Source organism: Branchiostoma floridae, chromosome 9 (genome assembly GCF_000003815.2).
Source record: "Branchiostoma floridae strain S238N-H82 chromosome 9, Bfl_VNyyK, whole genome shotgun sequence".
Classification (NCBI taxonomy): Eukaryota; Metazoa; Chordata; class Leptocardii; order Amphioxiformes; family Branchiostomatidae; genus Branchiostoma; species Branchiostoma floridae.
The window spans coordinates 16849275-16872181 of record NC_049987.1 but is presented as its reverse complement, the minus strand read 5'-3'; the positions used below and the strand labels follow the sequence as shown (position 1 = coordinate 16872181).

The 22907-nt window shown below is 39.7% G+C and overlaps 1 protein-coding gene across 6 annotated transcripts; it reads right to left on the bottom strand.

Annotated features, from left to right (window-relative positions):
• Positions 1–1303: 1303 nt before the first annotated feature.
• LOC118423332 lies at positions 1304–5962 on the bottom strand. 6 transcript variants are annotated; one of them, XR_004832021.1, is made up of 6 exons: positions 5883–5962; positions 5667–5759; positions 5096–5165; positions 4354–4472; positions 3802–3900; positions 1304–2653 (listed from the first exon to the last, which is right to left on the bottom strand). XR_004832021.1 is itself a non-coding variant. In XM_035831455.1 (6 exons), the coding sequence occupies exons 4-6, from the start codon at positions 4343–4345 to the stop codon at positions 2217–2219; spliced, it is 555 nt and encodes a 184-aa protein (XP_035687348.1). In that variant the 5' UTR covers positions 4346–4472; positions 5096–5165; positions 5667–5759; positions 5883–5962; the 3' UTR covers positions 1304–2216. The 6 variants fall into 6 exon arrangements, 1 of the variants encoding a protein (XP_035687348.1); XM_035831455.1 differs by having other exon boundaries at positions 4327–4472; XR_004832018.1 differs by having other exon boundaries at positions 4354–5165.
• Positions 5963–22907: the final 16945 nt, after the last annotated feature.

Below are 22907 nucleotides of genomic sequence, written 5' to 3'. Positions count from 1 at the left end.
TTTGGTATAACAGCGAACGTCCGGAGGCAGACGAGACATCTCATCCGCACAGTTAGAGCGTCATGAAGATCATCAGCGGCTTGATACAGACTCATTCATCTTTGCGACCCCATTCTGACAATTCCTCGAGCGACACCAAGCTACACTTTGCGCATGATGCCGGCCAGTCTTGCCTTGACATATGTGCCACCCCATTCGCCACATGCCAGCAACATGTATAATACCTTGCCGACATGTCGGTAACCGTCTGTCACCTCCTTCACGTCAAACCTGTCTGTTTTCCTTCGCGCAGTGCAGCTAGGTGTCGCTGCTGTCATATGGAGAATGGGGTCGCAAACATGACTAAGTCTGTATCCCCCTCATCATGATCATCCTGACGCTCCAACTCCGGTGATGGGTTGTCTCGTTGGCCCCCTGGAGTTCGTTGTCGGACCAACGATCCTGGAGTTCGTTGTCGGACCAACGATCTCCAGGCCAGGACCTGGAGTTCGTTGTCGGACCAACGATCTCCAGGCCAGGACCTGGAGTTCGTTGTCGGACCAACGATCCCCAGGCCAGGAGGAGATCGTTGTTGTATGGCGAGGACGGCCTTCTTTTCAGGGGCAGATTTACCCCATCTCAGTATGTTGTCACTTGTCTACGTTGGATCTGGTCTGCTCATCACTGACGTGTCTCGCTAGGGGGCGATGATGTCTCGTGACTGGAGTAGAACCGTGATGAGGGGCGATACGAACTTAGTCATGTCAGGGACCGCATTCTGCACGCTACAGTAGTGACACATTTGTGCATGGCGAAGAAGAGCCAGGCAGCATTTCCCTGAGGAAGGTAACAGATCGTCACAGAAACGTTGGATAGGTATAAATACTTGGATATGCAACAAAGAACTTTGTTATCCAGTCATCTACCAACCTGTAACAGGGTGTTGAAAGCCACTGTCGGACAATTAATGTTTGAGTGTCGCTCTGCTCTCCCAAGCAGAAGTGACGAGTAAGTAATACAAAAGCCGTGCTGCCTCCTTATCCTATCTAGCGCGATAATAACGACCGACTGAAGGCCGGTGGGTTCAGTTCTCGAAACTTGGACCAACGAAAATACATTTTCCTTAACAGACTCTGAAGTGAATCTCTACATACACAATCAGCATACATAGCTTTTATCCAGTGAAAAGCTATGGATGCTGATGATGCTGTAGCTCACCGTTAAGAGCAAGAGGGTTTTTTCCTTAAGTATTGCTCCTTTGTTTAGAGCAAGAGAGTATTGACTTAGTATTGCTCCTTTGTTTAGAGCAAGAGGGTTTTGATTCAAGTATTGCTCCTTTGTTTAGAGCAAGAGGTTTTTTTCCTTAAGTATTGCTCCTTTGTTTAGAGCAAGAGGGTTTTTTCCTTAAGTATTGCTCCTTTGTTTAGAGCAAGAGAGTATTGACTTAGTATTGCTCCTTTGTTTAGAGCAAGAGGGTTTTGATTTTAAGTATTGCTCCTTTGTTTAGAGCAAGAGAGTTTTCCTTAAGTATTGCTCCTTTGTCTGAAGCAAGTTCATAAACGTAAGCTTGACCAGACATGAAAGGAATATGAGAAGCACTATCCCAAGCACATTGACTGAAATGTAGCTCCTTTAAAATTCTAGTTTTCTGCAGCTGGTATGATAAGAATGTAAATCACTCCGCTGCCGTCCCTGATGGCTGATGTTTTATCAGCATCTTCCCTGCTAACAGTTGCCCCATGGCCATACAAAACTTCAAAGGAGCCCTATTCAGTCAACAGTGCTAGCAATATTCCCAAATAATATTAGATGTCAATGAGCTTACACTAGAAATATCATAGTCTGAATTGTCTTCGTGAGAAGGGCGTGTTGCTCTGATGACATCAAAAGTGCTTGCCACTGGCACATCCATGACAGTGGGAGTTATATACTCTTCAAGCAGAGATCGGTTTTCGGTTTGTGAAAAAAGACGTACGAAAAAAGGCCTGTTTGGAGAGTACGGTTTAGGGGCATAGGGAACATTGCCTTCAGTATTTGATCCGTCTAAACATATCTACCCTTGACAGATACGTTGATGACAGATCAGGTAGTGAAGGCAATGTAGTTTATAGAGAAAATGTTTGCTTCAGTCCGTGTCCACGTGAAAACTGTAACCATTGGCTATACCTTCCATTTGATACATACAAATGGAATGTAGTTGTCAGTCAAGATATCACACTAGATAGGGGTCATCTTCGTTATTTCAAGATCTTTTGCAAGATCGTTGTAAAGATGTCCTTAACAATCCCAAAAGATTGTTGCACTTGACGTCTGAGTTTGCCATCTCCAATTTTCGCGAACTTTTTCTGAATGACACGGGACTGAATTAGCTTTGCATCTTCTCCGCTACTCATGGTCACCCCAAAGAGTAGCTCTTCTGCCAAATCTGTCCTACGGGTGCACTTAAGGGCGTTTACAAGCTCATCGAGAGTGAAACTACGCCCTTTCTTTTCCTTACACTTTCGTAGACCTTGGTAGAGCTGTTCTGGACTTTTCTCGAAGTTGTAGAACACCTGGTCTATAGTGACGTCCTTCAGGCCCAGCTTACGCAGCAGGCGCCTTGACTGAAACGGTGAGACGTTGTCGGCCACGTAGTCCAGCTCTTCTTCTGTCACAATTCTATCCATGGAGGAGACTGAAAAAAATACATGTTTTCACTTAACGTGTCAAGCTGCCTGCGCAAAAGACTTGATTATTTATCATATTTATTTAGTTATGAATAATATTTTAGGTCAGAAAAAGTAATAGTTGAAAAAGTTATGTTAACATGTTTTGCGTTATCAACATAAATATTACATTTTCACTAGTAGACACATTTTCTCTTACTATTGAATTAATGTGATAGAGGGTACTATCACAATTTTTCACTAGTAGACACAATAATTCCCTCTTACTGTTGAATTAATATGATAGAGGGGTGCCATAACATTATTTCTCTAGTAGAATCATTTTTCTTCCCCTTTCTAGTGAATTAATGTGACAGAGGGGTGCTATCACATTATTTCACTAGTAGACACAATCTTTTCCCTCTTACTAGTGAACTAATGTGATAGATGGGTGCTACCACATTATTTCACTAGTAGAATCATTTTCTTCCCCTTTCTAATGAATTCATCTAATAGTGGGGTGCTATCACATTATTTCACTAGCAGACACTTTGTTTTCCTCTTACTAGTGAATTAATGTGATAGAGGGGTGCTATCTCATTATTTCACTAGTAGAATAATTTCCTTCCCCTTTCTAGTGAATTAATGTGATAGAGGGGTGCTATCACATTATTTCACTAGTATGTGATAGAGGGGCGCTATCACATTATTTCACTAGTAGACACAATATTTTCCTCTTACTATTGAATTAATGTGATAGAGGGGTGCTATCACATTATTTCACTAGTATTGGATTTATTTCTCTTACTATTGAATTAATGTGATAGAGGGTGCTATTACATAATTTCACTAGTAGACACAATACTTTCCTCTTACTTGTGAATTAATGTGATAGCTGAGTGCTTATACTAGTAATAATCCGATATTATTGTGACAACCATTATCACGTGTAAATTAGTTCACACGGTTTTTTGACTGAAAACATTTTTTAAACTAAAATGATGTGAGGAATAGGCCGTAGTCGCAAAAACTCGTAATCAGTACAGCGAGAAGACTATTTATATATAATTATTTAATCTTGCAAAACTGGGTATTGATCATAAGTCTTCCATCAAGCGAGTTGTGCAAATACAAACATGTACTGGCTATTTGCCGACATTAAAGCAGTCCGTCTTACTTTTCCTTTTCCTGTGCTTGTAGCTGAACAGTAGAAGCAGCCTCAGCGTAGTATCCAGGCTGGTGCCGTCGTTATCTCCACTCAAGATGGATGGATCTTCTGTTGGCAATAGTGTTGTAAAATACGTGGACAGAACTGACAATCCTTGTTAGTTAATTGTCAATAGTAGGCAATAGCAAGACTACACCTAAACGTATTTTAGACACGGCAGCTTTTAGGGTTAAGTATTTGCTATTGTCTATATGTTTATTGTACAGTGTTGTATTTTGCAATTTGGGTAACTATAAGTATCTTGTTGGATACAATCCCATAATGTTTGAAAGTTTGAATTCGTCAATAAGCATTTCGTCGTTAGACGTGTGAAGTGCATGTTAGGAAATGGGCGTCGTTTCAGAGAGGATATGTAAATAGGTAATAAGGTTAAAGTAATCCCATAGCCTTTTTGCGGCCGTAGAGGCAGTGGGTTGTTATACACTGTGTCTAGGGCACGGTATGGAGGCTAAGTCTCCTTCTATTGCATTTTACCTCCCAACCAGATAGCCATTTCTTCACCTTGGTGGAGTGAGGTGAGACAACTTCAGGTTCTTCAAAATCGAGCTGCCAGGGTCATCCTACAAATGAAGCGACGATCCAGTGTCCAAGACCTACACAGCAGACTCAACTGGAAGTATCTTACGCAGCGGAGAAAGGAACACATGTGTGTGATGGTCTTTAAATGTATCAACGGGCTTGTCCCGACATACCTGGATACCACCTTTGTACACAACCACCTGTTACACAGCCATAACACCAGACAAGCCTCTTTGCTCCATAAACCCAATTACACAAACACAGCTGGCCACCGCACATTTGCATACAGAGGAGCAACATATTACAATACCCTTTCGGCGGACATAAGACATGCACCAACTCTACGGCAGTTTAAAGCTGCCCTAAGACACACTCCTGCGCACATGGACCTCTGACCTCCACCGTTGACGTTTTTTGTTGACCTCGACAACTGTTCTTGGTAAAGACGCATCGGTTTATTTGTATATTTTGTTTGTTGTCCTCTGGTTGTCTTACTGAATGTAACACGTTTCGTTTTTGTTATTTATGTAGTGGGCCCCCTTGGAAATCAACTTCAAACAAGTTGAAGGGGCTACCCACATGTTTTGAGATCAATAAATAAATAAATGAGGAAATTCGGACAAATACGAACATTTTGTACAGTCATACTACAGTGTGAGCTTACTTCATAGCAAACGATAAAAATAATATGAAATCAAATGGCCGGAGCAATTGAACCCCTCACCTGGTGCTTTTGGCGGCAGCAGAATGTTGACAAAATAGTCACAGCAGTTCAGAGGTCCCGAATACCAGGCCTAAGAGTAAACAAAAGTATTTTTAGATTTCCGGGGAGTTCCGCGCAAGGGTTGACGGGAGTGTTTACCCACCTTCCCGCGCGGCCAGGTAGAGATAAATATTGTTTGAAATAAACTGCGTATTGCATTTTTCCAAAAACAAGAACAATTTGCCTCCTCCTAGGATCTCCTAGGAGATATACCGACGAGAGAGACCGCAGGCAAATATAGCAATGTAGGGGAGTGTGCCTGAGGATAGGGGGTTGGGGCAGCGTAAAAATTATAACACTAGATGTGTTGCAAAAACAGGCGTAAAACATTAAGACTAATTCGGATCCTTTCAGCTGTTTGTAGACTTAAGTATCGTAAGGTTACCAAAATATGTCAGTTCCTTACAATCTTGAGCAAATCAATCTCATGTGATATGCTCTGAATGATTTGCAACAGTATCATCGGGCCTCATCGTAGCTAAGCAAACACTAGCATATCCGCCATTTATCCTACATTTTACTTTCAACTTACTGTAGCTGTAGCCCGGGATGTCTCCTACGAAAGCCTCGCGACGAACGGTAACCCAGTGTACTGCAAACTGCGATGCAAGAGTAGATTCACTACCTGGAAATTAGAGATAAAAGGTGTGTGAAGCATCGACTTGACGGCGACAGAAGACGTTGTTGTTGAACAATCATGTAATACCGGAGATTTACTCTTTTTACCATGTCTTAGTTAGTGTCTTACCGGGAGATCAGTTAAGATCCGCCCGTTCCCCTGTGACTGAGTTGGGAAGTGATATCTGGGCGATCGATGCCTTTGTGTACCTGCTCACCTTGCTATGCTATGACATCACTTACATTGTCCCTCATTGGTGAAAACAAGTCACCTGATCTGTTTGGACCAACCACGGTGTTACAAACAATCTCACAGCTCGTCAGAAAAATCCCCGGGCTAAAAATACATTTGGACTTTCCGCGAGAGGTACACGGACCGGGCCTTTTATTGATGTTTTGGGTCTTTCAAGTGCCGACAATGTTGCCGACGTCCCCTGTATTACTCCTTCTTGTGTTTGTACCATGCAACAAGTAATACTAAATTGATGTAAGCACATGTATAGCCATATTATTATTATCCTTGTCATGATGACACTGACACTAGGATATAGCATTTAGTAATATTTACATATGTCCCACTCTGTCTTATTTATATAACGTTACACAATAGGCATTACGAAACCCTTGGACCTGGGCACCAGTCCAATGTACATACAAGTTCCAACAAGTGGCTCGAATTGTGCTTTGTCATCAACATTTAACGTTGTAGATAGCACCTGCACATGCATAGTAGAGTCCCCATATGTAGATCTCAGTTCACAATGTGTAGACTTTAGAACCCTCTAGATTTCGTTGTCTGAATCAGGTTTCGGAAGGGGGGGGGGCTGACACCAGTTTGTTTCATCATCATCATTTGTCATTCTCTATGAGGTGCAGCAAGTGAAGTTTGACTTCCAGTAAAGTCTGTCATTTATCGTTTCGAGGAGTTCCGGACCGTCTAATCCAGTTTCTAACTCAACAAGGTTCTTCAAAGTTAGCCTTGGGCAACCAACACGTTTCTTAGCGAAAACAGGTGTCCAGAACATTTGGTAAGATCCATATAATTGACTATCTTTAATGTGTTTCCACCATGATGTATCATACACTACCCGTATAAGTACCATCAAGTTTTTTTGGTGCGTGACGTGTTCATTACCCATGATTCTGAACCATACAATAGAATAGCTTCAATACAATGCTTTACACAATATTGTCTTCGTTTGTTTTCTAATGGGAGCTTTCGAAATTTTACGTAGATAATGAAAGGCACTCCATTCCTGAGCGATCCTAACATCCATGTCATGAACGCTATAGGAGTAACCGCCTAGGTATTTAAAATCAGAGACACATTCGATTTCTGAACCGTCAAAGGCCCAAAGTAAACTGCCAGTCGTTGGATTTAAATGCATGTACTTTGTCTTCGAAGCATTTAGATATAAGCCGACTTTTTTACATGGCGTTTCCACTTTGGTAAGATTTTGTACGAGTTCTATCGTGTTTGCAATATCATCAGCAAAATCTAGGTCAGCAAGGGTTTCAGCTCGGTGTCGTCGACTCCTTCGCCGGCTAAGGGTTAGCCCTTCTGTGTCGGATATAGAAGACTGTAGTGCGTAGTCGAGACAAATGATAAAGAGGAACGGGGCTAAAGGGTCACCCTGAAGGACTCCGGTATTAATGCTGAAAGCATCCGTTTCACCTTCAGGAGTGATCACCACCGCAGATGTGTACCAAAGGTTGTAAAAACGCTAAGACTAAAGTCGGATCCTTTCAGCTGATTATAGAATAATAATATAAGTATCATAACGTTACCAACGTATGTCAGTTCATTACATTCTCGCGCAGATCAATTTCATATTATATGCCCTGAATAACTTCCAACAGTAAGAGTAACGAACCTTACTATAGCTAAGCAAATACTAGCATATCCGTTATCTGTCCCACATTTTTTTCTTTCAACTTGATACATGTAACTATTAACAAATTAAAAACAGTACTAGTTACTTTGGATGTAGTCCGAGCTGTCTCCTACGAAAACCTCACCGGGAACGGTAACCCAGTGTACTGCAAACTGCGATGCAAGAGTAGATTCACTACAGCTGGAAATTATAATACAGAGATAAAAGTTGTATGTAGAAACGACATGACGACGACGTATGTCAGAAAATCATATGATAAGTAAGATTTACTCTTTTTACCATATCTTAATTAGTGTCTTACCGAGAGATCAGTTAAGATCCGCCCCGTTCCCCTGTGACTGAGTTGGGAAGTGATATCTGCGCGATGCCTTTGCGTACCCGCTCACCTTGGTATGCTATAACATCACTTACATTGTCCCTCATTGGTGAAAACAAGTCACCTTATCTTTTTTGGACCAACCACGGTGTTACATACAATCTTACAGTTCATCAGAAAAAATCCCCAGGCTAAAATACATTTGGACTTTCCGCTAGAGGCACAAACCGGGCCATTTATTTTATTGATTTTTTTTTTTTGGTCTTTCAAGTGTCGACAATGTTGCTGACGTCCCTTCTATAACTCCTTCTTGTGTTTGTGCCATGCAACAAGTGATACTAAATTGATGCAGGCACACATTTTGCCACATTACTAGTATCATTGCCATGATAACACTGACACTAGGATAAAGTGTTTATTGAATACATTTACATATGTCCCACTCTGTGTTATTTGTATAACGTTACACAATAGGCATTACGAAACCCTTGGACATGGGCACCAATCCAAAGTACATACAAGTTCCAGCAAGTGGCTCGAATTGTGCTTTGTCATCACCGCGTAACGTCGAATATAGCACCTGCACATGCGTAATAGAGTTCACATATGTAGATCTCAGTTCACAATGTGTAGACTTTAGAACCTTCTAGATGTTGTTGTCTCAGTCAGGTTTCGGAAGGGATGGAGGGGGGACGTACTGACACCAGTTTGTTTGAGGACATAATAAGAAATTATATACATGTATAACACAACGTTACCTTGTGTTGTTGTATTATATAATATATGCACAGTGGGCAGAAATGTACAATAAAGGTCTTCATTCATTCATTATCATTAGCGTTTTGCTTCGGGAAAATAATTTCATCGTACTTAGCCCCCTCTTTACTGGTTTGTGCTAGGACTACTGTTAAGTTCCCTACCATCCGTATATTACCTGAGTTTCGGTTTTACACCATTATAGTGCTACATTTTTCACGAACTTGATCAATCTATGTCCTCATCTATCGAAATTCCTATCATCAATTTTAAAATAACTGTCGTTTGCTAACTGTGGCCCTCGAGTTTATTATTTGATGTTTAAGATAAGTGACAGACTGACAGATCAAGGGTCTTACCAATGCCCCTTTGAGTCGCAAGGTGGCTCTCCCAAATGGTTAGCTCCATGGCAGCTTTGTCCTCGAGCGATTGACATCGACATACCAAACTTTCGCTCGGAGATTACTCTAGACATTATTGAACTGATCCAATGCCCTGTTTTTCATTTCAAGCGTACAATTCATTGTCACCTGCTACAATTACCTCACTAAATAAACACGGGTAACGTCTAATGTAAGATGAATGTCTGCCATTTTCTCCGACAGCAATCATTTCCCTCAGTTCTAGTCAGATAGCCTGACTTTTAGGGAAGAGCAGGAGCGCCATTTTCATGCAGCGACCGTTCGTGATATTGCAACTATTGTATCCAGCATGACACTCAAAATTTCAATCGTTCAAAAAACCAAAACGTATTCAGTTTCAAAAGTAATATCTACGCCCCCTAACAGTTGAGTTTTGAAAAACATTAACCGGACTGACGACGTCAATCTATATTGGACTTTTAAACTACCAAAATAAGATATATATACCGCATTATAATTGCTAACCATATTTCTAAACAAACAACTATCAAATTTAGTGGTGAGGGAAACATATTTATGATGCAAACATAGATACAATTTTACACTTTTAAAACAACTTTGACAGGGTTTATTTGAAAGTCGAAATTTGAGCTGGTTTGGCAAAATTAAGACTGAAACTTGTGGATTGCATTGCATTGATTCTGAAACCTCGTTGTTTATATGGGTTATTCTGCAAGGTTTGATAAGTAACTGTATCTGTATCTATATAGCCGGTATAACCGCCGTTCGGCGTAACACAGCAGCTAACTAACGATAGAAATATTCCTTTTAGACAAATGATAGGAAAGTTCCATCACTTAAGATATTTGTCTAGTGATACCAAGTCTGGACATTTTCCCTCTGTCTTCAAGTGACATTCAATGCAGTTCTGGTTTCATTATTGTGTCTGTAGTTAGTCAGATAGGGCATGAATGTAGAATAAAGGCAGTCATCATCATTGATAATGCCTCCTTGAAAACCCGCGGGGCTTTGGGATGGGTCTATTAATAAACGCCATTTTGTTTTGACCCAAGGTCACCTGTGAGACAACCGTCTGGTGAGGACAACACCTGGTTATGTAACGCCCTGTCCACGTGTGCTCCACGCGGCAGGCGGACACACCTGATAATGACACCTGTTGGACAGGTACCATTCAAACTCATCAACACACACAGGGAGAATAGCGGGGAGGAGCAGCATCCAACCCGGCTGGCAACTCCCATTCACTGGACGGGACCTCATTGGGCGATGGCGCCTGGGCCACGGTAGGGGCCACAACTAGATATTTAATGGCCTTTCCCGCTGGACGGTCTGTTTTGCTGTTTTCAAGATGTGTAATTTTTGTGAAAATGTTTACAATTTTTATCATCTTTTTTGCAGTGCATCGTTTTGGATTGGAACTGACATGACTGAGCTGTTTGTCTTGGTAATTGATGGAAATTCTTTCCATCTACAGTGACAGACCCGTCGTGACTGTCAAATAACATTTATCAGCTCAACCAATGACAGAATGGTAATTATCATTTCGACCAATGAGAGAATCGCAATTAGCAGTTCGACCAATGAGAGAGTGAAACTCCATTACTGAATCATGGAGAGAGTGGCTATGTTTGTTGAATCAATGAAAAAGTGGCCACATGTCCAACAAATGATAGTAGGGCTATTGGGTCTGTTTGTTCAACGCCATTTTGTTTTGAGCCAAGGTCACCAGTGAGAACCGTCTGGTGAGGACAACAACAGATTATGTAACGCCCTGTCCACGTGTGCTCCACGCGGCAGGCGGACACACCTGATAATGACACCTGTTGGACAGGTACTATTCATACCCGCCAACACACACAGTCTGGAACTCTTCAGGATCAATGAACCCTACCGAGTCACAGATCGTTTGTTAGTTTAACAACAAAAGCACGAGACAACAACTTAGATTTGTTACTGTTAAGCAAGAAAAAAAAACAAGATTATGAGAAATGTCAGTGACATATTTTTGCATGAATAACAAATTCACGCATACGTCTAACCAAATATATTCATCTAAGAAACTATTTTGATTTTGAAGACTAGGAAAAGTATGACACGGTCAGGTGTCAAGTAAAACAAAACACGAATGTTTTGAAGTAAATGCTGTTTCCTTTTTGTAATTTTCAGAACAGAATATTTCGAAGGAAATATTTTCTTGTCCAAAAGCAAGGAGATAAAAGCTCCTTGCTTTGTTTCGCAAAGAAGTTTCTATGCTTGAAATAAAGTGAACGAATGTGATAGAATGTGTTATTAATAATTACGTAGTTTGTTTTGCCTGTCTTGCCGTTGTGATGGTGATTAACTGCTGTGACGTCTGGTTTGGACACACAAGTTTGTAACAGGATTTCCCCACCCGGGTAGAACACACCAGGTACCAGTGGAGGAACAATGTGGGGAGGGGGGCGGGTCCGGACAGGTACTGTCGTTTGAAAACCCTCCTGTGGCTTTGGCGCCATGTCACCGAGAGGTCAGTTCGACATTTTATGGTGGTCATTGAAGCTAATTTGGTTAATTACCTTCGACTGTGTTTAGAAGGTTCATTAGCAATTGCTGACTACTAGTATCGTGTGGATGAAATCACATTGTTTGTAAAGAGATTTTTTTACCTAAGTTATAAATCATTTATAATGTTGACATTCTAATAAATAATCTCTTTGCACATTTGTGCTGTTATATTTGCCAAGAACAGACATACAATTATCAAATTTAACGTTATGGCATCCTGTAACTGTGTGCCAAAATATAGAAAAACTCACAAGTTCATACAATAGCATTTTTCCGCATCTGTATCTATATAGATATCACTACTAGTACGTAACACACAAGGTTAGACACCAAAATTATCAAATACATTAAAGAGATTGGTAAAAGAATGCAATAAAAGCAATCTATTAAAAACTTAGAGACTTTTATTCCAGATTTTAACGTTTACGCGAAGGTACAACCCCAGACATCACCTGACGTCCCTCTGTGCACCTGTCTCGCCCAGACAACACCTGTTTGTGACAGGTTCATCTTCTCACCTGTGTGAGCCCACCAGGTGAACTTGTGGGAGAATAGCGGGGAGGAGCAGCATCCAACCCGGCTGGCAACTCCCATTCACTGGACGGGACCTCCTTGGGCGATGGCGCCTGGGCCACAGTAGGGGAAACAACACATTAAATGACCGCCAAAAAGCAGTTACTCATTGACAAGCAACTGGAAACGTCTATCTGAAACGTCTGACCATTTCCAAAATCATATCCAGTTGCTTCAGTAACTGCTTTGTGGTGTATCTTATGACCTGGATTGATAACCTTCATCGACGTACATTTAATGATCGTTTTAGTAATTGGAGAAAAAATTCAAAATATCTCCGAAACACATAAGTCAAGTCATTTTTGTCCTTTTCCAGCCAAAATGGTAGCCTCTACCAGGCTCCACAGGTCGCTGGAGAAAAAGTAAAAATTGGCCAAATAAGACAGAAAGAAAACACGCCCCAGAAGTATAGTTTCCAGGCTGGCCAACACTCCTAGGCCAATTAACTCATACTATGCTTTTATTCCTTAGTTGGCCAAAGTCCTGGTAAATGCTACCAAAATGGCACATCAGTACTAGCTTTCTTACGTAGTATACACCTAGAACTCGTGAAGAAATGAAATTTGACTCAGCAGTTAGAACAAAAGTCAAGTCCTTGGTCGCGAGACCAGTGTCTGGTTAAGACAACTCTTGTTTTTGACACGCCCTGCCCACAGGTACGGTTCACTGCGGGTGTACACACCTGACAATGGCACATTGTGATTCACCATTGTTAGGACCTGAATGTGTCTTTCTTTACACAGATGGTTTGTTGGTTTAATGACTAAAGGCCCGAGGCATGAGATAATGAGATTGATCGGTGGACTTGAATTACAAAGGCGTCGGAGAGGCGTGAAAACCACTGCACGCGCTCCGTGTATGTTGTTACATGCACGCAACAGGCGTTTACATTTGGGAGTAAGATTTACGAGCTAGGGTCAAGTTGCCTTGTCGTACACCTCACCTCACAGCTCACCGGTCCCATAGCCTCACCGGCCGTAGGGGCAGCTATGCAACCAGCATACATATATGTCGTACATAGATGTAGTTAATTCATTTGAATACACTTATTTGTTTATATGTATAGTTGTTGTAAATTCTATAAAAGTCTTTCTACTTTTCTGGTGTCAATGAAGGCTTTACAAGTGTAAACTTTAGACAGATATAAAAGAAGCATTCAAAGATTATTCTGAGTGTTTACGTCTGCTTTTGTAATATTTACTACTCTTTTCTATTATTGCTCTTTTTAACTATCTGTTTCCCTCCTACAGCTACAAGCAGTCGCCCTTTTCAAAGCTCATGATAATTATTCTAATCGTTAAATAGGCGAATCGCTTCTTGAAAAAGTGCTAAGTTACACACAAAAATGAAAATAAGTCGTATCTTTACATCTGCTTGGAGATCATCATACAATCATGTACTATTATTGTGTAGAATCTGTTTCTGTCTAGTATCATGGTAAGTGAAATGTTGACACACAGAGTCCTTAGGGGCACATTTGGTACGTTTGGAACAGAAATCACACATTGGTTGCCGTCCAACGACATTTTTGAGGGTCATAAATTAAGACTAACGACCCTGATGACTCCATTTTGCAATTCTAACTTCCACCAACCGTGTGACAGTTTTGCAATTTCTCAATACTGTAATTACAACAGCTTCTCGTCACTCCTATGGTAGATTTCCTTGTATTTTTTAGCAGGGAGAATGGATGTGTGAGACGGAGACCTCTGTCTGGCTCATATATACAAGTTCATAACGCACTTTCTTCGCACCTGTTTGAAACTATAAACGCACTATATGGCCCTAGGTTTGATTACAGATCAAAGATCTAGGTTTGATTACAGTATAAAACATTTCCTATTCCAGATTTCTTTTTTTATATGGATGGATACGTGAGACTGATATCTCTGTCTGTTTCAAATGTAGAAGTTTATAACGAACTTTTCTCGCACCTGCCTGAAACTCTGTAGGTACCCGTAACACATTTAGGGGGGGGGGGGCGAGAGTAATTACGATGGGGTCTCATCAATCTCTTGGGGTCGGTGACCCCATGCTCAGATAATGGCTATAATTATGCCTCTTATTAGGTTTATCTAAAGAAAATCTGCATGGTTGGTTAGCAAGAATTTGAGCATTTTGAGTTCACAAAACGTTTCTTCTCATGATATTATATAGTTGTACACGTGGCTTTAAGTTTCATGTCATAGTTTGTAGAAGAATACGGTAAAAAAGAATGTTGCATGATAGACTTTGTAGTGAAAAAGCTCACAGGTGCAAAATTGACTATTGACTTGTTTGTCAAATTGACAAGCTTTAGAATAGCTCAATCTTTAGAATAGGTCGGGCCGTGTACCTTTTTAACGTTTATGCAAAGGTACAACCCCAGACGTCACCTGACGACCCTCTGTGCACCTGTCTCGCTCAGACAACACCTGTTTGTGACAGGTTCATCTTCTCACCTGTGTGAGCCCACCAGGTGAACTTGTGGGAGAATAGCGGGGAGGAGCAGCATCCAACCCGGCTGGCAACTCCCATTCACTGGACGGGACCTCCTTGGGCGATGGCGCCTGGGCCACAGTAAGGGAAACAACACATTTAATGATCGTTTTTGTGATTGAGGAAGGAATTAAAAATAAAGAAACCTTTATTTTGCTGCGGAATTTGCAAACTCGGTCAATATTTTTATCTATTTCTTTTTCTAAATGTTCAAAACTAATGGCGCCATGGTCAGCGTAGGGAATCACCTTGGAAAGTCATTTCAATTGTCATTTGATAGTCATGAAAGCACGCTATTTGAAATTTTTTTATCTATTTTTTTTTCTACAGTGTTTAGCATTGCAAAAGCCAGTTCCTTTGCAAATCTGTGCTCTCAGAGATTAGTAAAAGTATTCTGCTAAGAAATGTTACAATTTCTTAAAATCATCCTTTTGCAGCCATTTCCTGTTAGGTGGTTATTTCCTAAATTTGCAAGCATTTGTTACAATCGAATTCAATCTGATCTTCTTTTCAAATATATATATATATATATATATATATATATATATATATATATATGTATGTATATATATATATATATATATCCTTGGCATTTATATGCACATGATCTAATTTTACGGAATTGACTGGAAGTAATATGCCACAGAGAACTATATCGACTCACTACAATGTATCTTCCGCTAAAATAATTAAATTGTCATGAATATTGATCAAAAATAATTATTTTTCCGGCGTACAATTCTATTCTATAGTTGAGTTAATGTTTTTTTTTCTGCGAAGTAGTCTTGAAGTTTAAAGAAGTTTCCTGCGAGACGCCTGTCTCGGTAAGACAACTTGAGTTTGTGTCACCCCCGCCCCACCCACACCATGACAATGGGAGTCACCCGACAGGTTCCATTCAAACCCACAAAGCCGTTATTGTAACCCCCATAGCGATAACCGTTGTGCGGTGAATGGTTTGTTAGCTTTGCTGACTATAACCCCGAGGCAAAAGCTAATGAGATCAATTACCTGCACTTGAATGAGAAAGACGTCAAGGTGGTGACAAGACAACAAACGCTGGCTTCTTCTTCTTCTTTTGTTTCATTTTCTTACGGGTTTGTGTTCACGCACGCCCCCCCCCCCACAACACACACACACACACGCATAAAATACTAGTAGTCTGATTTCAAAGTGCTGGATTGATTTTAAACCGAATAGTAGCATGGATTAAAAGAAAGGCAACGCTATATTAACTATACCATTTCCACACTGCCATAATGAATGAACACACACACATTCGAACAAATAAGTTTCTTGTCGTTTGTGGCCAGGACTAAAATACTTTCAGTTTTTTAAAATTTTTCAAAAAAGTTTATATGGAAATAAATAAACGTTTGCGTTTTGTTTTCTTTTTGCTACAATTAAATGATAGTTGTAAACCATTAACGTTTGGGTGCTAATGAAATGTTTTGAAGAATTGTCTTGAACAAAGTGAGAAAAAGTTGAAGACAACATTTTCACGCCCTAAAAATTCGTCAAGACAACGCGGTTTCAGGAAACTGCCAGGGGCCAGGTAGAAAGTTTAAAAAAGGCGTCTTTTTAAGGTGAAAATACCGTACCAGATACTTAACAATAAATGAATGAAGAGTTCTCTTGTCCAACCGATAGACATAGGCTATATTGCTATTTTTGCAAGACCTGTTCTTCAGTCATTGTGAAAAGATTTTAAAGAAGATAAAACGACCTGAAAAATTAGGACGTAGGACTTTTAAATAAAGGAGATAGTGTCTTAAATCATTTAAATCATAGACTTCTTGTGTCAATAATCATTAATGGCTAGTAAAATTACATTATACCGGCTATCAAGATACGAGAACATATAGCACTTTTCTTAAGAAGACTGGAAATACGACACAGTCTAGTTTTACATGCACCAATCCAATTCGCTATTTCTTACGATTTTGACGATGTTGCACATACAACGTTACGTTGCAATTGATAAGAGAGATCAGTCTGCACTAAACGTTGTCTGGAGATAGATATCATAAAACTCCAGTACTAGTTGCACGTGAGTGTGGGTACATATTAAGAGACAATTCGGCAAAAGGTTAGGGGCGATAATTTAAGACTACATAACACAGTAAACCGTTATCAGCCGAAGTTCTTCAAACGAAAAGGAGGGGACGTATAGCAATGGAAAATTGCATTTTTTCACCTCCCGAATATTGTTATTTGTCAGTTTGTCTTTAATATATGTTAGATTAGCGTAGAAATGTCCTAATGATAAAACAACAAAACCAAATATTGTAATTTGCCGCTATGTACACTTTTTAAGTGACCGTAAGTTCAATTGATAAACCCATAGTTTAATTTAGCACTTGGATATCGTCTCGACAAGACAATAATATCTAAACCTCTTCCTTTCAGATAAATTTCCCAACAAAAAATTCTCAGTGGTCCCGCTGTGTTTTAAGACATAACAGACAACCGAAAATTAAAAACAAAGAACTTCATACGAAAAGAAGTTAATGCTTTGAGGTTGTCTAGGGCAGACTACAACGTCTACATTCCATTATAATTCCCCTTAAACTGATGAATTTGTATAAAACCCATAAGTTTGTTAGACGAAAACCAGAAAGTTCTAAGTCTAGTTTGTAAACGTATATACAATTTATACCGTGTGACATTCCTAAATAGAGATTTTAATAGTTGTGCATTTTAGAATGAATAACAGTTATCAGATGTAAAATGTAGCCAGATACAACAGTGGTGTGCTTTGAATAAGGAGCTAATGATGGTTTAGTATCGCACTGGGACGTCGTCTCGCTAAGACAACATTTGTAACAAGTTCTGTTGGCGCTTTTTTTACCTCACAAAAAGACTCTGTAGGTGACCATGAGTGACAAATACGGGAGGCGGGAAAGTTAGAGCAATCCTAGACACATGGAAACCACCTTTGGAAACGTCATGTTGTGATATCGTCTGAGGAAGACAACAACATTCTTTTCCCGCCTTTTTCTACCCAGTTCTCAGGAGAAGTTTCTGTCAGAAAGTGCATACTTTTGCACATTACGTTATTGACACAATGACACAAATGAGAAAAAAGGTTCTTGTCTGAAGAAGACTACAGGTGTAACAATTTCCTTCCCCACCTCTTTTTCTACCCAACAAAACTGTACTCCGTATTTTGACCAAAAATGACAAAAAAGAAAGCAAGAAAATTAATTCTGTCAGGATGTCGTCTGCAATAGACCACAAGTGTTACAAGTGTTATTCCTGCCTTTTTTTACCTCATAAAACGTCTGTGTAAGTGACCGTGAATGAGAAACACAGGAGGCGGGAAAATCGTGTGTTGATATGTCGTCTGCGAAGACAACATTTTGCTGTTAACAGGTTGCAAATTTGTCACGTGCCACTAAGATGAACTTGTACAATAGAGAAAATTGAGCACCGCTCACTTAACAGGTTGTATTGAATTGGTCAAAGCCTCGCCTGAGGCGCCGTTCCGGGGGTCTGCCCCCCTCCCTCCCCCAATCTAAAGAAATTACCCTCTTCATGAATTCTTGATTCGTATCACACAATTATCAAGGGAGAAATTGGGCCAACAATTATATAGGCGGTGTCAAACAGCCCTTTGTTAATTGGTAAGGTGCAGAAATTGCAGGCATTTCCATTGCAAATCAAAATACGAAACAAGTGTCACCGTGTTTACCACTGCAAAATTTTGATGCATGTTTCTGTCCTTCTATACTCAGTCAAAAACAGAGCGCAGATAGAAGCAAGGAGGCTCAAAACTGAAGTGAAATAATATATTAAGAGTGGGAAAGCCTTTTACACACTTAAGTCCACCCCCTGATTCTATATAGTACTTAAAAACATACGAAGAAAAGTTTGTACATGCCGTGTTCAAATTTGCTGCAGGTGTAACGTTAACACAGTAGTTAGCTTTGACTCCAGACTAAAGGAATCTTGAAGAGGGCATAACAAAGAAAAATTTGATAGCTCTTTAGTGAAGTTTTCCTTCCGTCTGACTTATTTTTACGCATTTACATCGCTATTCAACATACAGAAGAACACTACCAACGTTCAATTTATTATAAGTCTAAAACTCATGGTATACAGCCAACACATGTTTAGCCTAGTTTCACACACCGAATTCCTTGTTGATGAATGTACGGAGAATTTTCCCCATTCTTCTCGTGAACCATTACCCAGTGCCGGTAAGTATACCCTGAGGCGGTGGTTTCGCGGCGCTTTTCAAGTGAAAACCCGGTATTGTGTAGGGTTATCTTTACACTATCTCCACTCCCTCAAGGCATTACCTCTGTGCAGAACCCATAGCTACCTGCTGACGAGTTGTGATATGGAAATCTGTTCATATTTGTATAATTAGCGAAATAAAACATAAAAAGCGGTTCATTCAAAGGCCACCCACTTAAGCTTTAAGATGAAAATAACGACTTCAAGCAACTTTATGACTGGTTTATGGCAGTTACGAAACTTAAGCCTTTTGGAAAAGAAGCTATGCTAATACTGAAATATTTCAACAACACAGGTAACGTTACTAGGTGGTATACTTGGTTTAAAATAATAATATTTGCTTATAATGCAGCATACATTGTTGCGACTTGAAATGTTAAAAGAAAAGGTACACAGATATCTGAAACCATGAATTAAAACCTTATAAGTTATAGCTAAACAATAACCAAAAAGCCTTTGGATTTTTAAATAATACACGACTTGACTGAAAATCTACCTATTGAATTAGCTATACCTGTGAATATCTATGTGGCTACGAATACACAGTTGTAAAATTCCAAAACACACGTGGGATAATTTTTCAAGACCCTTTGGCTATATGACTAATTTGGTATGGCAGAAGAACTAAAGGGTCACTGGCCGCAGTAACTACCAAAACTACCAATCAAAATTGCTGTTTCATAACTCTACCATGCAATATGATGATATGATTAACAGTTGTAAAATGTCATTGGGTACTCGTTAATAAGAGTGGAGCATGTTTCAACACTCTGTGACCGTCTGACAGTTCCAAGGTCGTTGACCGCAGTGACTACATTCTACAAATAAAAATTGCTGTTTTATAACTCTACCATGTATATGATAATATGATCAAGAGTTGGAAAATGTAATTGGGTAGAAGTTAATGGGAGTGTAGCATGTTTTAACACTCTGTGACCGACTGACAGTTCTTACTTAGGTCATTGACCGCAGTGACTACAAATCAAAATCACGGGTTGAAAAAACACAAACGTGACCATATGATGTAACAAATATGCTAGAGGACAGTGAGGCACGTGTCTGACCACGTCTGCCCCTTTGGACAGGTGACTCACTTCGGGTTTCAGAAAAAGGCCATTGACCGCAGTGACCACAACTAGAAATCGTGGTTTCACGCAAAGTAAAATGCATAGTTATCTAGATTTGGAAGCGTACAGTATATCGAGATATAAGATCCATCTATCTTTCTATACGTCTGTCTGTCTGCTTGTCTATCTATCTATCTATCTACCTATCTGTCTATTAGTCTATCTATCCATCTATCGATCGATCGATCTGTCTATCTATCTATCTATCTATCTTTCTATCTATCTAATGTTATCAGTCTGTCTACGTACATGCGTCTATACATGTATATGTCAAGTATATATCTATCTATCCAACCCATATTCTATTAATCTATATATCTATCCATCTATCCATGCCTCTATCCATCTATTTCTCTGTCCATATATCTATCCATTCATGTATCAATCTATCTATCTATCTTTCTCTTTCTTTCTCTCTACTAGTTTATGTCAGCTATGTTTCTCTGTCTGTCTATTTGTACATATCGACTTGGTAACTATCAAGAACGCACGACAAAGAACACACTATGTTCGTACTTCACTTCACCACTTGTTAATCTTAAACTTTATGTACTGTAAGAAAATAAGCTATCAGCGTGGTGCAGTCGAACGTTGACCTATACAAATTGATATAAAAATTTGTATTTTTTATGACACGTCTTCTTCGAGTCGTCCCACTTAAAGTTTGTCGAACTCAAAGTGTATGGTTGCACGAACGTGCCAAAAATAGTACGTCCAAGTGGGGCAAGGTTTTATAGACATTCTGTTACCTTTATCAAATGTCTGTTTATAAAGATTATCAACTTCAGTCATATCATATATCTATATCTATGTACGTTGTGTTTATTCAACATAATATTTTCGTTTGTTGGTGGGGATCTCGAAGTGAGAAATGTCTATTTTGCAATTCAGGGAAACACCAACAAATATCAGTCACACGCTTTTGGGGTTATGAGCGGTCAGATATCAGCACTTTTGGTGTGATCTTTTCTGATTGTTTATTTGTTTGTTTCTTAGTTGAAAATAAGCAAGCAGAAGCGCTAACACTAAACTGAGGTTACAGATAAATATTGCATTTGTACGTCACTGTTGAGAGAGAGAAAGAAACGTAATATTTGGATAAAGAGTACGACCTAACACTATCACCATGCAAACTTCACCTATACATTACACGAGATTTCTACCCAAATCGTAAACTATTTGCTCTATCTCTTTAGGTATAGACAAACGTACCAAAAGATCTTGTGATGAAAATTCATGTATAGTTACAGAAGTCTCGACTAGCAAACTACGATAGTTGTAGTGTTAGTGGGTTAGGGGGCGTGTCAGAGGACGGAGTGGGTGAGGGGTTAATCGTCGCCTGGGGTTAATGTCAGCAGTGGCTGCAGGACAGGGAGGATACCCGTCTCTCCTAAACTCTGACTCACCACAAAACATCCGTAGAAAACTACCCTCCCAAGCCGCTAGCAAAATTACCTCACTTTTGGGATCAAATCTTGATTCCCATAGCAGAAATATGGCTAAGATGACAATGAAAGATTGTGTATACACATACAAACACTTACACACAGACAAATTACATACACAAACACACACACACAAACACACTAACTACATACGCACACATACACATATACACGCACACTGATTTACACACACATGCACACCTATACACACACAAACACGCGCGTGCGCACGCACGCACACACACACACAAACACATGCAAACACAGGCACATACAACTGCACGCACACAAACACACACACAAACAAACACACACACACACACAAAACACACACACACATAAATGATGAATATGCAAGAAAAACATAACTCTTTCAGTGTTACGTTCTACGTCCAATTTTTATCGGATTTATCATACATTGTAGAAAGATTCGAAGACATACTGGAGTTACAAAATAGATAGCGATGAGGTTTAGTGAGTTCGTGTTTATTTGAGGTTCTTCTGAAGTGACAGGAATGATGAAGTGGGTCAGGAGAGGGGGAGATCCGGCGCCTATAATTATCACCCGAAGCAAAGTAATTACCCCACCTCGAGAGAAAAACAAAAGTTCTAAAATACCTGACAAAAAAAGACCAACATTTCTCACTTAATGTAGTTCTCTACAGAATGAAATATATATAAATCGCCAATCAGATATCGTTTTATACGCAGGACAATCAAAACTTGTATATTTTTAGGTACATACGTACTTTAAAGAGGTAAATAGTATCTTCAAAAGCCAAGGATAGTGTGGGTCAGTGACCCCAACGATGAATAGCCGAAGATCTATTATTAAACTTCTCGCTGGTCATCTTGCTACTGGTTCGGAACAAAACTACTCGGAGCAATGTGCAACGCAAGAAGTAACTGGTATGTTTAAAGGGCCAAGGATTGTAGCGGTCAGTGACCCCAAAAATGAATAGCCTAAGACCTGCTATAATACTTTTTACTGGTATTTTTTCTACTGGTTTGGAAATATAAAAAATAAAACTCTGCCGTGTAACGAACGTTGTGGTTTTACACGAAAAATGTTGTTTTTATGAGCAATAGTTGAGAGGATGTTCATAAATTTTGAATCGCTCACGCATATGAAAATAAAACACATTGAAATTTGATCCACAATCGTTTTGAGTTGGTAGTTTTTTTGCTTGAACGATTACTTTCTCCTTTAACGATTTTTTTGCTTTACGAGTTTTGTGGCTATGTCAGTGTTCCTATGACCAGAGTCGAGATTTTTTTTAGCAAAACTGGAGTATAGGAAGACACAGATATAGAAATACTTTCCTAGGGTAGTCCACTTTAAGTTGAGCAATTGTATGCATCCGCTGTACATGTGCGAAGGAATGTAGCTTCAACC

What these genes read in the sequence shown, in the direction of transcription:
- LOC118423332 (XM_035831455.1), bottom strand. An exon ending in CAAGCACAGGAAAAGGAAAA is followed by an intron (nt 2,654 to 3,801) that starts GTAAGACGGACT and finishes TATTTTTTTCAG; the next exon opens with TCTCCTCCATGGATAGAATT.